The sequence below is a fragment of the Thalassophryne amazonica genome, chromosome 4 (genome assembly GCF_902500255.1).
Source record: "Thalassophryne amazonica chromosome 4, fThaAma1.1, whole genome shotgun sequence".
Lineage (NCBI taxonomy): Eukaryota > Metazoa > Chordata > Actinopteri > Batrachoidiformes > Batrachoididae > Thalassophryne > Thalassophryne amazonica.
In genome coordinates, this window is record NC_047106.1 from 20,201,752 (window position 1) to 20,215,748 (window position 13,997).

The window sequence follows — 13,997 nt, forward strand, 5'->3', positions numbered from 1 at the left end:
TTTAGGCCACACAGACTTCACTTCTTTGCAGTTCCATTTGTGGATATTTGGGCAGCAAAAACTGAACCATTTCAGCAACTTGAAATTACACTCACTGCAGTACGACGTCATCATTGATGCTGGAAAAACTTGTACATGCCTTTGTCTCCTCTAGGCTTGACTACTGTAAGTCCTTGCTCTTTGGGATCTCTGGAAAAACTTTCAAAGGCTCCAATACATTCAAAACAGTGCAGCTAGAATTCTGATGAGAGTACGTAAACAGGAGCACATTACACCTATACTCCATAATCTTCACTGGCTCATGATTGCTCTCATCACCCAACAATGCATCCATGGCAATGCCCCCAAATACCTCAAAGACCTCCTCGCTCCCCACACATCCTCCTGTTCCCTCCGTTCATATAACACTAATCTTCTCCATCCCCCTTGCACCAAACGTCACACCACGGGAGACAGGGCTTTCTGTTCAGCTGTCCCCCATATTTGGAACTCCCTCCCTGACCATCTGAGGGCTCCACAGACTGTGGAAGCTTAAAAAAAGCCCCTAGACAGGCCTCTCACAGGTCTCAATAATTTTAATCTGTTGCATCTTAGTCTTTTTTCTATTTTGGTTTTATTACAGACTGATGACTGTTTTTATCTTAAGATTTTATGTTTTTATTATCTTATTTCTCCTTGGTTTAATTTTTTCCCTGTAACATTTTTTATTAATGAAAGGTGCATTATAAATAAAACTTATAAGTTATAAACTTATTATTATTATCATGATGTCACGTTACACTCATTTTCTGTAAAACAATCAGTTCTGTTGATGAATGTTTGTTTTCTTTTATGAGTGGAATATTTATCTAATCGCATAAATCTGTAAATGCCAGAAGTGTCTTACTATGGAAAACTGAAAGGATGATGTCATCGCCCTGCCTCTGTAACATGTTAACAGTGTCGTTTAACAGTCTAATTTAGCATATTATTATGTTTTTCTTCTTGTTGGTGAGACAAAGTGCTGGCGTCCTCCATCTCAGGCTGAGAAACTCACCCAGAGCAGAGAATCACTGAGGGGCTTCTTTAAAAACTCTTAAAAAAAAAAAAAAAAAAAAAAAAAAAAAAAAAAAAAAACTTAAAAAATAAAATCTTTACCAAGTAATTTCCATCATAACGAATTAACGCATTTCCAGACATCATCTTCCAAAACAAGGGTGTCATGTGCAGAACAATTTTCATCTGTGATGATGAATTCTGGCAACAAGTCAGATTAAAAGACTTTATTTAATCTGTGAGCCGGTTTCCAAAATGTTAGTTTTCGTTGCTACATTAGCCCCGCGTCTTCTTCTCCATTTTTTGTAGAAGCATTACAGCGCTACGTACAGGCCTGGCATGTGTACTACAGCATTTTCACGTGGTTTCAATGGATCTGTGAGAACTGAGATATTTTTTGAATGGAACACTTTTTGAAAATGACAAAGAAAAGATTGTATAGTAGAAGTTCAGTTTCAGGGTAGACAAGGCCTTTAAAACATGGGATGGAATTAAATTAAAATAATAAATGAGGAATTATTTTCTTGGGGGTGCTATGGCAAATCCAGGGGGAGCTCTAGCGCCCCCTTGAAGCCGCCCATGCATTATTGTAGTTAAACTATCTGGATTAATTTGGTTTATAAATCAAAACCATAAGCCAAACCTGCTTTCCTTTGAGGACTTCGCCCTCATGGTTGAACCGCTGTATGCTGTAAAGGAGAATGACTTTTGTGTTTTTCTTTTTTGTTGTAGTAGTAGTTGTAGTAGTAGAAGTCTGGCAGCCAGACCCTTTCTGGGGTAGAGTTGAGCTCAGCTCCTCTCAGCTGCCTCACTGCTGCAAAATACATAGCAGACAGGAGCCAACAGGGTTTATAAATGTTTTTCACCCTTACTATGTAAAAAAAAAAAAAAAGTTTGCAGTCTAAAAGTTATCGGAGCTAAATTTGTCAGAAGCTAATTGGTCCGCAGATGGTTTTTGAAGTTAGCTGAAAAGCTAATCCACTAACAAAAAAGTTAGCTTCAATAATTAGCGGTTAGCAGATTAGTGGAACCATGCCCACTACTGCAAATACACCAGTGGGTTACAATAGAAACAGACAGAACAAGCTGGAAACTTGTTAAGCCTCGGTCCCACCAAATAATAAGCCATGAATAATGAGCCACATGGGGGGTGTCAGTGATTATTTTGAAAGACATGATCCACGTGTTAGCTATCACATATATGCTACTAAGGTGCCTTGATGTACTTCTCTGTACCTCACTTGTGGCACGTATCAGCCTCTAATGAGCCACAACTGACCTGTCATTTGAGCCCTGTCCAGCCATTGAATGGCTCGTGTTGCCACAAATGATCCAGGTCAAGCCAAATATATCCTGTAGCACCATGTTAACGTGACATTGGTGCAACGTTTAGGCATGTGTTTAGTCCAAACCTCCAGCCCTCCCACACTTGGTCTCTTTAAAGTGTGAGTTTTCAATTCACAGCATCCACTCAAGATGTTGTCACATTTTTTAAATGTAGTGCAAAAAAAGACGCTGTTGTACAGTCTGGCCGGTGTGCGCATCCGTGCGCCAGGCTGCTGTTCACCTGTGTTCCAGAGCCATTAAATGCACCAGTTCTGTGTTTCACCCAGCTTCTGTGACCAAAAAAAGAAACCACAGTGAGATGGCCACTTTAATTACATACACCTGCACTGTGTAGATCAGATCCCCCCCAAAAAACACAAACACATCCTAGCCAGAACCAATTACAAATGAACCACGGGTTCCTGTACAGTCACCTCTGCGCCTCTTGTAGTTGTCAGGTGCTTGGATAATGGCTTTAAACAGCCTCGCCCTCACTACAACATGCCTCTAAAAAACCTTGTTTGTCCTTGTAGTACTCATACACAAAACTGCCCCACACAGCGGCTGCTAAATTTTGAACTTGTTGAAAGTAGCGCCATGCTCAGAGATGAGCCTTGTTAGCCGAATATTCTGCCGTCAGAGCCACTATTCTCACCAATTGTTGAATTGACTGGACTCGTACCAAAAAACATGCTACGTGCTCCATATTCGGTGGGACAGGCTTTTAAAGAATAGTAGAGTCGCATGATGTAACAGAGCTGGTGTGACGTGCAAAGCAGACAGAATCATTATGAGCACAATTACAATGAGGTACTGGTCAGTTCCTGAAGTAATCTATAGAATGTAGATTTAATCATTATTTATCAGTATGTCAGAGAATAGCTCTGAACTTGAAATGTCTTCCATTCTTTTTAATTTTATTAATTTACTAGCAGTGTACCTGGGCAATGCCCAGGTGTGAGATTTTTAGCTACGCCTCTGACTGGTTTGTAGATGATTATTCGATGCTATAACGGTTTTGAGAATAAATTTAATAAAAGCACTGAATTCATATACCTTAGGAATGATGGTCTCTACTTTTGCATGAGATGAATGCTCCCTGGTGGAGTTGTGTGAGAGAACGATGGTAATCAGTTATCCCAGTCTTCTGGGCAATTAAAAAAAGTAAAAATAAAAATAGGCCATTTTAATTGATTTTGGTTAGCAGGTTCATCTCAAACATTACTTTTGTTAATCTACTTTGAAAGCACATTTTACACACAAGCACAGTTATACCCAACCTACTTCATATCCTTGACACAGAAGAGATTTAAAATCATAACATCTTGAGCCAGTAATCACTGAAAGTGTATCACTTTTAATATAGCTAGATGAAAGCCATTTCAGACATTTGACTTCTGATTTGGAGCAATTTAAAGAGGTATAACAATAAGCTTATCCAATTTAAAGCAGTTTGAAATACATTAACCTGGTCTACTATGACTTTGATGCCACGTGTGTATGTGAAAAGAGAAAGTAGAAATAATTAAATATGAGATAGTCAATATTTGTCCCTATTTTAACTATATAAATAACAAACATTTAGTCTGTTATCCAATAGTTGGAATTGTTTTTCTGTGGATGACTAACCTGATGTGGAAGGTCTTCAAATCTGTTATCACAGTCCTCTCTGTGTGCTCATCAGCCAGTTATCTCTACTGTTAACTAACCAATCAATGGTGGTTTTTCTGTGCCAGACGCTCATGTGGTATTGATTAGCCCATTATCAGTTGTGTCAGCCAACTAAGCTGTTTAACACTGCCCCACCCTCTTCACTTTATACATGTTCCCCCTTGGCCATGTCATCAGCTGGCATGGAATGTCATTCCAGTGCTACGCTGATGGACACCCAACTCTATATTATATAGCACCTCACACCAGACCTGGTCGTCCAGCATCACCTTCACAAGCCAACGACATCCACCTCTCATCTTCAATCACTAACCTTGGTGTCAGAATGGACCCTAACCTGACCTGTATGGCACTGCCCCCTCTTTATCTCAAAGAACTGCTCACCCCCCATTTCTCCCCACGATGTGTCTCTGCTCTGGACAGGCCAACCGCCTCCAGTCTCCGAGGACAGGGCTTAGAACTGTGGGTGAGCGCACCTTCCTGCTCAGCCGTTCCATCTGTGGAATGCTCTCCCTGACCTCTATGGGCACCACAGAGTGTGGATGCTTTTAAAAAAGGTTTTAAAAACTCATCTTTTTAGAAAAGCATTCCATTGTCTGTTCTATGTTTGTTTAATATTATCTTAGATGTCTTTCTATCTTTTTTTATGTCTTTGTGGCACTTTGAGATAATTTATTTAATGTAAAGTGCTTTACAAATAAAATCTATCATTATTATTATTATTATTATTATTATTATTGATGTGTGTCACAGCTATTGCAGTCAAGCCTCGGCAGCCGTCAGAGGATACTATGGGTGCTATGGGCCCAAGCAAAGGGTGTACCCAGGGACTGAACCGCGCTGGTGTGGTCAGGAGGTCGTCAGAAAACCACCTGAGGTATGGCTTGCTTGTTGTTGTTGTTTGTTGTTGTTGTTGGTTTGTAGTCTGATGTTCAGAATAGCAACAGAATTGTTGTCTTTATCTGTGTGTTTCCCTGGTGTGTGAGAGGAGGTTTTTTGAAAAAAATCCTTTTGTCATCCACCAGCATCCTGTTGATGACATTGATAAGATGAAGGAGAGAGCTGCTATGAACAACTCCTTCATCTCATTAAGATCCCCCAGGTGCCCCTGTGTGTCAGCTATAAGGTGAGTTCCCGCTTTAGAATGAATCCCGTTCTCATGGCGGTTACACACAGTGTGCCCCACTTTTCCCAGGTCCACTTTTGATACATCATCTGTGATGTAATATGAAGTCATCAGGGGTTTGAGCTCTTCACCATGTGAGGATTGATCGGTTTAGTTTATTATACCACTCACAGACTAAGATTTGGTCTGTCCATCTGTCTGTCTGTCCCTGAATATTTTAAACACAACTCCTCCTGAACCAAATGAGGTATTACTGCAACCGACAGCTGTTCCTCTTCCTAGTTGTTTCTAAATGATGAAGCTTTTTTGTTTTGTTTGTTTTCCTGCCTCAGGGGGAGAAGAGTAGTGTGGACTGGAAGGACTTGAACCTGGTTCTGCCCTGCTTGGAATACCACAACCACACTTGGACATGGCTGGACTTTGCAGGCTGTGAAAAGGGACAGTCGGAAAGCACTTGTCGCTCAGGTATTTACATCAGGATTTTGATTCCACTTTGTGACATTTTGTAAGAATTAATTACCCCCAAGTGTCTCATATTGCTTGGTGTATTGGTGGAGGTACACGTTACACGTCACTCAGTTGTACAATATATGACTTATGACCAGGGGTGTCGAAAAGGGTAGAATAAGGAGAATGATTGTAGGGGCCCAGAGAGGCCCCTAATACAATTATAATACTGACAAAATAATATGGGGGAGGGGGGCTCAGTAAGATTTGTTTTCATGGGGCCCAAACTCCCTGGCAGCACCCCTGATTATGAGTGATATTACTTTAGTTGTATGGCCCAGTTGTCACCACACTTTGTGTATGCTTCATGTACAGTGACCCTAAGAAGTATATTGATTTTGGGGTCAAAAGGTCAAAGATTGTAATTTGTAAGTACTGTGTGAGCACAATAACTTATTTTTTAACTGCCTGATTGTCAGCAAACTTGGTATGTGTGTTAGGAATCTTGGTCCCAAGAAGGATATTGACTTTGGTGTCAAAAGGTCAAGGTCACTGGAGAGTACTGTTTAAAAACCCCAAAAAAAAAAAGGTCTTTTCATTATACCTGGTATTTGTGGCAGGCTTGGTGACCCCGTTATTTTGACTTTGGAGTCAAAATAAAAAACTACATGGGTTAATACAGACTGTGTGCTTGTCTGTCATCCAGTTAGTCTGAGAGCTTCAGTCGTACTTCAGTATCAGCAGCAGATGGTAAACAACACTGCGCTGACGTTGGAAGCATTTCTGTTCCTGATCTTGTCTGTTTTTCTTGCACAGATGATAAAGGAGAAGCTTCGCCTGAAGCCTGCTGCAGAGTCGGACCTCCTGAACAGCCTGCAGCAGCAGCAGGTGGAGGAGGAGAAGGCGCGGCTCCTCATCGGCTACAGTCCTGCTGTCAAGAGTTCCAGCAAGAAGAGCATCTTCAGTCGACGCAAGTAAACCGTGAGTCCTCGCGTTCTCACAAAACCTGAAGTACACCGTCTGGTCTGCTTCACGGTAAGAAGAGCAGTCTGGTGTCATGGATGCACAAAGAATTCACAAGAGAGGTGGTCAAGAAATCCTGAATGTTTTTGTTTTAAAAAGTATTCTCTGTCAGAATTGCAAAAAGATGCAGGATGAACAGGATGTCAGAATAAATATTATGATATAAAATTTTATGACTGTAAAGTGTCACGCTACAGCAAAAAAGAATTTGGTAAGTGTACTGAAATGTTTGTGTCCTCTGCTTTCTTAAAGATGTTTTCTTCTGAATTTGTACAAAAGGGCTACGAACCTGAAATGAAAAGAAACCGTGTATTAAAAGTGACAAAGGCAGAAAACCTTTTTTATTTGTTTTTTTAAATGTGCCTTATTACATCACTTCACACCACAGAGTACTGTCCTGTAGGGGTGGTAGTGAGTTCAGGCCTTGTCATTGCATTGTGGTTGAGCCATTAGCTATGTTTATGAGCAAACCCAATAATCTGAATTGTTTGGATAGTCACAAAATCTGAACAGAAACACCTTGTGTAGCCACGTCAGTCACAGACGGCCGCATCCAATCAAAACTCAGTAGTTGCCAATGAAACTGGTTTTATAAATCTTTGGTAATTCAGTTGGGGGGACAGTATGAAGACTTGTTAGCCAAGACTACAATTGTGAGATGAGCAACACAAACAACTTCCTCTAATTGCACGTTTGTTGAACACGTGTGGATCTGTGACATGCACAAACAATGGAAAAGCAACTATGGATTGTAACATATTTTTATGCTGCTTTTCCTCATCCCTGTGGCTGGCCATGGGGCTACGTCCCATGCTTTGATACAAAAAAAATTCCAAATGTAAAAAAGGCACAAAACAACAAGTCACTCAATCCATCTGCGTCACAGCGCACAGATGGATCACACAAACTGCATATTTCCAGTTCAAGCCACAGTTTTTAACTTACCTTTCAAATTGATGCATTGAGGAATTTGTATGTGATGCCTTTCTCAAAGGCCAGCTGAAGGAGCTGCACTTTGCATGCATGACACATGCACGGTGGTCAGTAAACAGTCATCATACATATGGTTGCAACAATTGTTGTAGCTGTCACTGTGCTTCAAGTGTTATGTGTGTTTTATCTGCTGGTTTTGCACACAGCGACCTGTTTCCTTGCCGGAAAGCCTCTCACTTCTGATTGCGCCCTCTCAGTAGCAATGTTGCAAGCGCTTGCGTCTTAAAGGCGCGTGCCACTCTGGTGGGTTGATTTTATATTATACCCACAAAACACTCATAGCTTATTATCTTACGGGACTCAATCCAACACTGTTGCTCCTGGAGCCCTGCTTAAGTAGCACTAACTACCTTGACACAACCCAAGAGTAATTCTTTTTTTAAATAGACCATGTGTCACACACTGTCAAGATAGGGCCCTGTATTTCTATGTTAGGCACAGCTGCCCAGTTTGCAGAATTCTAATGTAAATGATTCTTTTGTTTCTATATGTCTTCATTACTGTATTTGTCTGAATCTCACATTTAGAGAACATAAAGTGACCTCATTACTACCTCCTACTGGTCATTGTGCTGTGGTGCATTATATAGAAAAAGTATTTCACCATCTCCTGCTTCTCTGAATTGCTGCTTTTCTTCGGTGTTTTTTTTTTTTTTGGTTGTTTTTTTTTTGGGGGGTGTATCTGGAATATTTCAGCATTCAGAAATTATTCAACCTGGAATATTGATATCAGATGTTCCTGCTGGCTCGGGAACACTGTTTATTAAAATTTGCTATAATCAGCTGAAATCGCCTGTTCATCCTGTGAGTTGTAAAAAAAATAAAAAAAAATAAAAAATTTGAAATGCCACAAATGTATATCAGAGTATGTTTTATCAAATAAGAGTTTAATGTCTGGCTGTATGACTGTCGGTGTGACAGGAAGGCCTTTTCTCCTTAAAGACAGCAGCTTGTTTTTTTTAAGTTAATCGTACATGCGACTCTGTCTGTCAGCTGCTGTTTTATTGTTCTTTACTGCAGTCAGAATAAGACCTGAGCAGCATAAAAAAAATTAATAAATAAATACTGTAATGTTCCGGGAACGGAGGTTCTCGTGTGGATGACATCAACAGAAAATCGGTTGACGCTAATCGCTGTTTTTGTGAATGAACAGAATGAACTAATCAACAAAGAAGCACTTTTTATGCAAAGTATTTTTTGTTACTTTTGTAACGCAGCTGTTCTAGTATTTGTGAAATGGTGCTGCTAAGCCTGTTGGAATAAACGTTTGCCTAAAACATTTCAGTTTGACACACTTGACGGTTTTGAGAAAATGAATTTGTTTCTCTCAGCTTTCTGTCAGAACTGTAAATGCTACTGTTTGTGTTAATAAAATTATTGTCTCTCTTTGTATTTCAACTGGATTTTGTACAGCAGTAATAATTGTGGCTCTGGTGTGAAAATGTAGAAGTTTTCGTCTTGGAAACTGCTGGTGCACCCGGATACTTAAAAGGCCAATTTTCATTCTTGCCTTGACCTATTTCAAGGAACAACACATTCAGGGCAACCTTAATAAGACAGAAAATTGAGGGCCAGATAAAGTATCATCATTAAATGGTTTTAATTAGGGAGCTGAAGGGAGGGAAAAAAATGCAGTGTCCCAGAGGAGGCTGCTGTCTATAATTGCTGTGGTTTGTTGCGGTCTATTTAAAGTGTTGGCTCCTGGGTGGGAGCACACCGGCTGCCTCCTGACATTCCGGTTCCCTCTCAGGCCCTTGTCTTTGGCAGGTCCACTTTGTCTGTGTTGTGGCTCACAAGTGACAGTTGGTCCAGTGACCCATATCTTGTTTCAAGGCACACTGACCCAGAATGGTGCACAATGAGACGTCCAATCGCATAGTAACATTACATAACGGGGCACCTGCAGCATCTTATATGCTAATCAAAGCTAAAGATCACATGAAACACACATACAACCTAAATGAGTCCATCCACAGAACTTGCTTAATTATGGCCAATAGAAAACCGATAAAAATTGATGCACCAGATGAATTGAAAAAGCAACTTTATTTTGCTTATATAAAAGCCCATTCAGCAGGTCTGCTCCCTGCGGAATGTGGAGCGGATGGGGGTTTGATGATGTGTTCTGCAACTGGGAGGCAAAAGAGGCAAAAAATTTATTCTGCACTGAAATGCAAATTGGAGAAACTTACTTTCTGATTGCATTCACAGGTTACATTCTAAAACTCAAAATACTACGTCATACCTCCATACAACCCAATTGAAAGGATTTTATAAGACGTTAGCCACAACAGAAACTGAAAGCAAGTGAGGTGTTCAGGCTTGGTACGCGGTGAGTGGGGTCTGAAAGGAAGAGAGCGTTTCCCCACAGAAAATGTATTAAATTAGATAAACTTGGTTTTTGATTGTTTCATAGTGGTTGCTTTCAAAAACTCAAATATGTACACAACCTAGTGGAAAAGATTTCATAAGAAGTCAGCAAGCTAACATTGAATAAATGTTGACTTATCATTGGAACCTTTTTCATGGTCGTCAATGCAAAGTTCAATGCAAAATCAGTGTTGAATCACCGTTACCATATCAATGAAATCTCTCACATGGTTAATGCTGATGGCCATGGCATTAACATTGATTTACAGTTTTTACTTTATGATTGATTAAGCATTGAGCTTGACCAGGCAATATGACCAGTGTTGAAAAGTCACCGATTTGGGATAGACAACTAAGATTGGAATATTTCCAAAACCTTTAAGTAACCTTTTAAGTTTTCCCCATGACGTAGAAATCCACTGTCACTACAGAAAACAGCCATCATGGTGTTACTAGTGATAGTACAGAACCATCTTATTTCTGATAAGATGGTTGGTTAATTAATCCAAAACCCAGACAGAGCTTTAATTCATTTGAAAGCTTGACTCTTAGTCTTGTCCATCCAAATTGGAAGTCCCAAAAACCAGTTTTATTTGTTGTTATCTATCGTCCTCCTGGTCGTTACTGTGAGTTTCTCTGTGAATTTTCAGAACTTTTGTCTGACTTAGTGCTTAGCTCAGATAAGATAATTATAGTGGGCGATTTTAACATCCACACAGATGCTGAGAATGACAGCCTCAACACTGCATTTAATCTATTATTAGACTCAATTGGCTTTGCTCAAAATGTAAATGAGTCCACCCACCACTTTAATCATATCTTAGATCTTGTTCTGACTTATGGTATGGAAATTGAAGACTTAACAGTATTCCCTGAAAACTCCCTTCTGTCTGATCATTTCTTAATAACATTTACATTTACTCTGATGGACTACCCAGCAGTGGGGAATAAGTTTCATTACACTAGAAGTCTTTCAGAAAGCGCTGTAACTAGGTTTAAGGATATGATTCCTTCTTTATGTTCTCTAATGCCATATACCAACACAGTGCAGAGTAGCTACCTAAACTCTGTAAGTGAGATAGAGTATCTCGTCAATAGTTTTACATCCTCATTGAAGACAACTTTGGATGCTGTAGCTCCTCTGAAAAAGAGAGCTTTAAATCAGAAGTGCCTGACTCCATGGTATAACTCAAACTCGCAGCTTAAAGCAGATAACCCGTAAGTTGGAGAGGAAATGGCGTCTCACTAATTTAGAAGATCTTCACTTAGCCTGGAAAAAGAGTCTGTTGCTCTATAAAAAAGCCCTCCGTAAAGCTAGGACATCTTACTACTCATCACTAATTGAAGAAAATAAGAACAACCCCAGGTTTCTTTTCAGCACTGTAGCCAGGCTGACAAAGAGTCAGAGCTCTATTGAGCCGAGTATTCCTTAACTTTAACTAGTAATGACTTCATGACTTTCTTTGCTAATAAAATTTTAACTATTAGAGAAAGAATTACTCATAACCATCCCAAAGATGTATCGTTATCTTTGGCTGCTTTCAGTGATGCCGGTATTTGGTTAGACTCTTTCTCTCAGATTGTTCTGAGTTATTTTCATTAGTTACTTCATCCAAACCATGAACATGTCTATTAGACCCCATTCCTACCAGGCTGCTCAAGGAAGCCCTACCATTATTTAATGCTTCGATCTTAAATATGATCAATCTATCTTTATTAGTTGGCTATGTACCACAGGCTTTTAAGGTGGCAGTAATTAAACCATTACTTAAAAAGCCATCACTTGACCCAGCTATCTTAGCTAATTATAGGCCAATCTCCAACCTTCCTTTTCTCTCAAAAATTCTTGAAAGGGTAGTTGTAAAACAGCTAACTGATCATCTGCAGAGGAATGGTCTATTTGAAGAGTTTCAGTCAGGTTTTAGAATTCATCATAGTACAGAAACAGCATTAGTGAAGGTTACAAATGATCTTATGGCCTCAGACAGTGGACTTATCTCTGTGCTTGTTCTGTTAGACCTCAGTGCTGCTTTTCATACTGTTGACCATAAAATTTTATTACAGAGATTAGAGCATGTCATAGGTATTAAAGGCACTGCGCTGCGGTGGTTTGAATCATATTTATCTAATAGATTACAATTTGTTCATGTAAATGGGGAATCTTCTTCACAGACTAAGCTTAATTATGGAGTTCCACAAGGTTCTGTGCTAGGACCAATTTTATTCACTTTATACATGCTTCCCTTAGGCAGTATTATTAGACGGTATTGCTTAAATTTTCATTGTTACGCAGATGATACCCAGCTTTATCTATCCATGAAGCCAGAGGACACACACCAATTAGCTAAACTGCAGGATTGTCTTACAGACATAAAGACATGGATGACCTCTAATTTCCTACTTTTAAACTCAGATAAAAGTGAAGTTATTGTACTTGGCCCCACAAATCTTAGAAACATGGTGTCTAACCAGATCCTTACTCTGGATGGCATTACCCTGACCTCTAGTAATACTGTGAGAAATCTTGGAGTCATTTTTGATCAGGATATGTCATTCAAAGCGCATATTAAACAAATATGTAAGACTGCTTTTTTGCATTTACGCAATATCTCTAAAATTAGAAAGGTCTTGTCTCAGAGTGATGCTGAAAAATTAATTCATGCATTTATTTCCTCTAGGCTGGACTATTGTAATTCATTATTATCAGGTTGTCCTAAAAGTTCCCTGAAAAGCCTTCAGTTAATTCAAAATGCTGCAGCTAGAGTACTGACGGGGACTAGAAGGAGAGAGCATATCTCACCCATATTGGCCTCTCTTCATTGGCTTCCTGTTAATTCTAGAATAGAATTTAAAATTCTTCTTCTTATAAGGTTTTGAATAATCAGGTCCTTTCTTATCTTAGGGACCTCATAGTACCATATCACCCCAATAGAGCGCTTCGCTCTCAGACTGCAGGCTTACTTGTAGTTCCTAGGGTTTGTAAGAGTAGAATGGGAGGCAGAGCCTTCAGCTTTCAGGCTCCTCTCCTGTGGAACCAGCTCCCAATTCAGATCAGGGAGACAGACACCCTCTCTACTTTTAAGATTAGGCTTAAAACTTTCCTTTTTGCTAAAGCTTATAGTTAGGGCTGGATCAGGTGACCCTGAACCATCCCTTAGTTATGCTGCTATAGACGTAGACTGCTGGGGGGTTCCCATGATGCACTGTTTCTTTTTCTTTTTGCTCTGTATGCACCACTCTGCATTTAATCATTAGTGATCGATCTCTGCTCCCCTCCACAGCATGTCTTTTTCCTGGTTCTCTCCCTCAGCCCCAACCAGTCCCAGCAGAAGACTGCCCCTCCCTGAGCCTGGTTCTGCTGGAGGTTTCTTCCTGTTAAAAGGGAGTTTTTCCTTCCCACTGTAGCCAAGTGCTTGCTCACAGGGGGTCGTTTTGACCGTTGGGGTTTTACATAATTATTGTATGGCCTTGCCTTGCAGTGTGGGGCGCCTTGGGGCAACTGTTTGTTGTGATTTGGCGCTATATAAAAAAAATTGATTGATTGATTGATTCTCCAGCCCCTGGGGTTCTTGACAATGAAACATCTGTGTGCTGGATCACACACAAAGAAACACACCACGTGACCAAAATGCTGCAGAATACACATTGATTCTGCAGAGATCACAGCATAGTGTGTGTGTGTATATATATATATATATATATATATATGTGTGTGTGTGTGTGTCTCCATGAGAACCTAATAGATGAATGCAGTTTTTCATAATAAATATATTCAAACTATCTGAAAATGACCTCATTTTGCTCCAATTTGGGCCATTTGACCCTATTAATTTCCACTTGACCCTGTAAATGATTTTTCTAGTTTTGAAAGGTTCCATCATGTTCTTTACACTTTAAAGTTACTGAGCGCATGAATTGTTCTGAGACTGAAACACCTCTGTGGATTCAAGGGTGAAGAGCCAATTATCAGGAGAGTCCAAACTTTCCTCGGGCAACACTTTTACTCA

General features: G+C 39.9%; 1 protein-coding gene across 1 annotated transcript in view; it reads left to right on the forward strand.

The window, feature by feature from the left end:
- LOC117508875 (protein KIAA0100-like) overlaps positions 1–7,037 on the forward strand; it is a gene marked incomplete at its 5' end in the record, with an annotated part of 32,170 nt that extends 25,133 nt beyond the window's left edge. Inside the window, 6 exon segments of the mRNA XM_034168719.1 lie at positions 4,786–4,880; positions 5,019–5,115; positions 5,118–5,158; positions 5,491–5,582; positions 5,584–5,623; positions 6,422–7,037. Coding sequence (XP_034024610.1) covers positions 4,786–4,880; positions 5,019–5,115; positions 5,118–5,158; positions 5,491–5,582; positions 5,584–5,623; positions 6,422–6,583 — 527 coding nt within the window.
- Positions 7,038–13,997: the final 6,960 nt, after the last annotated feature.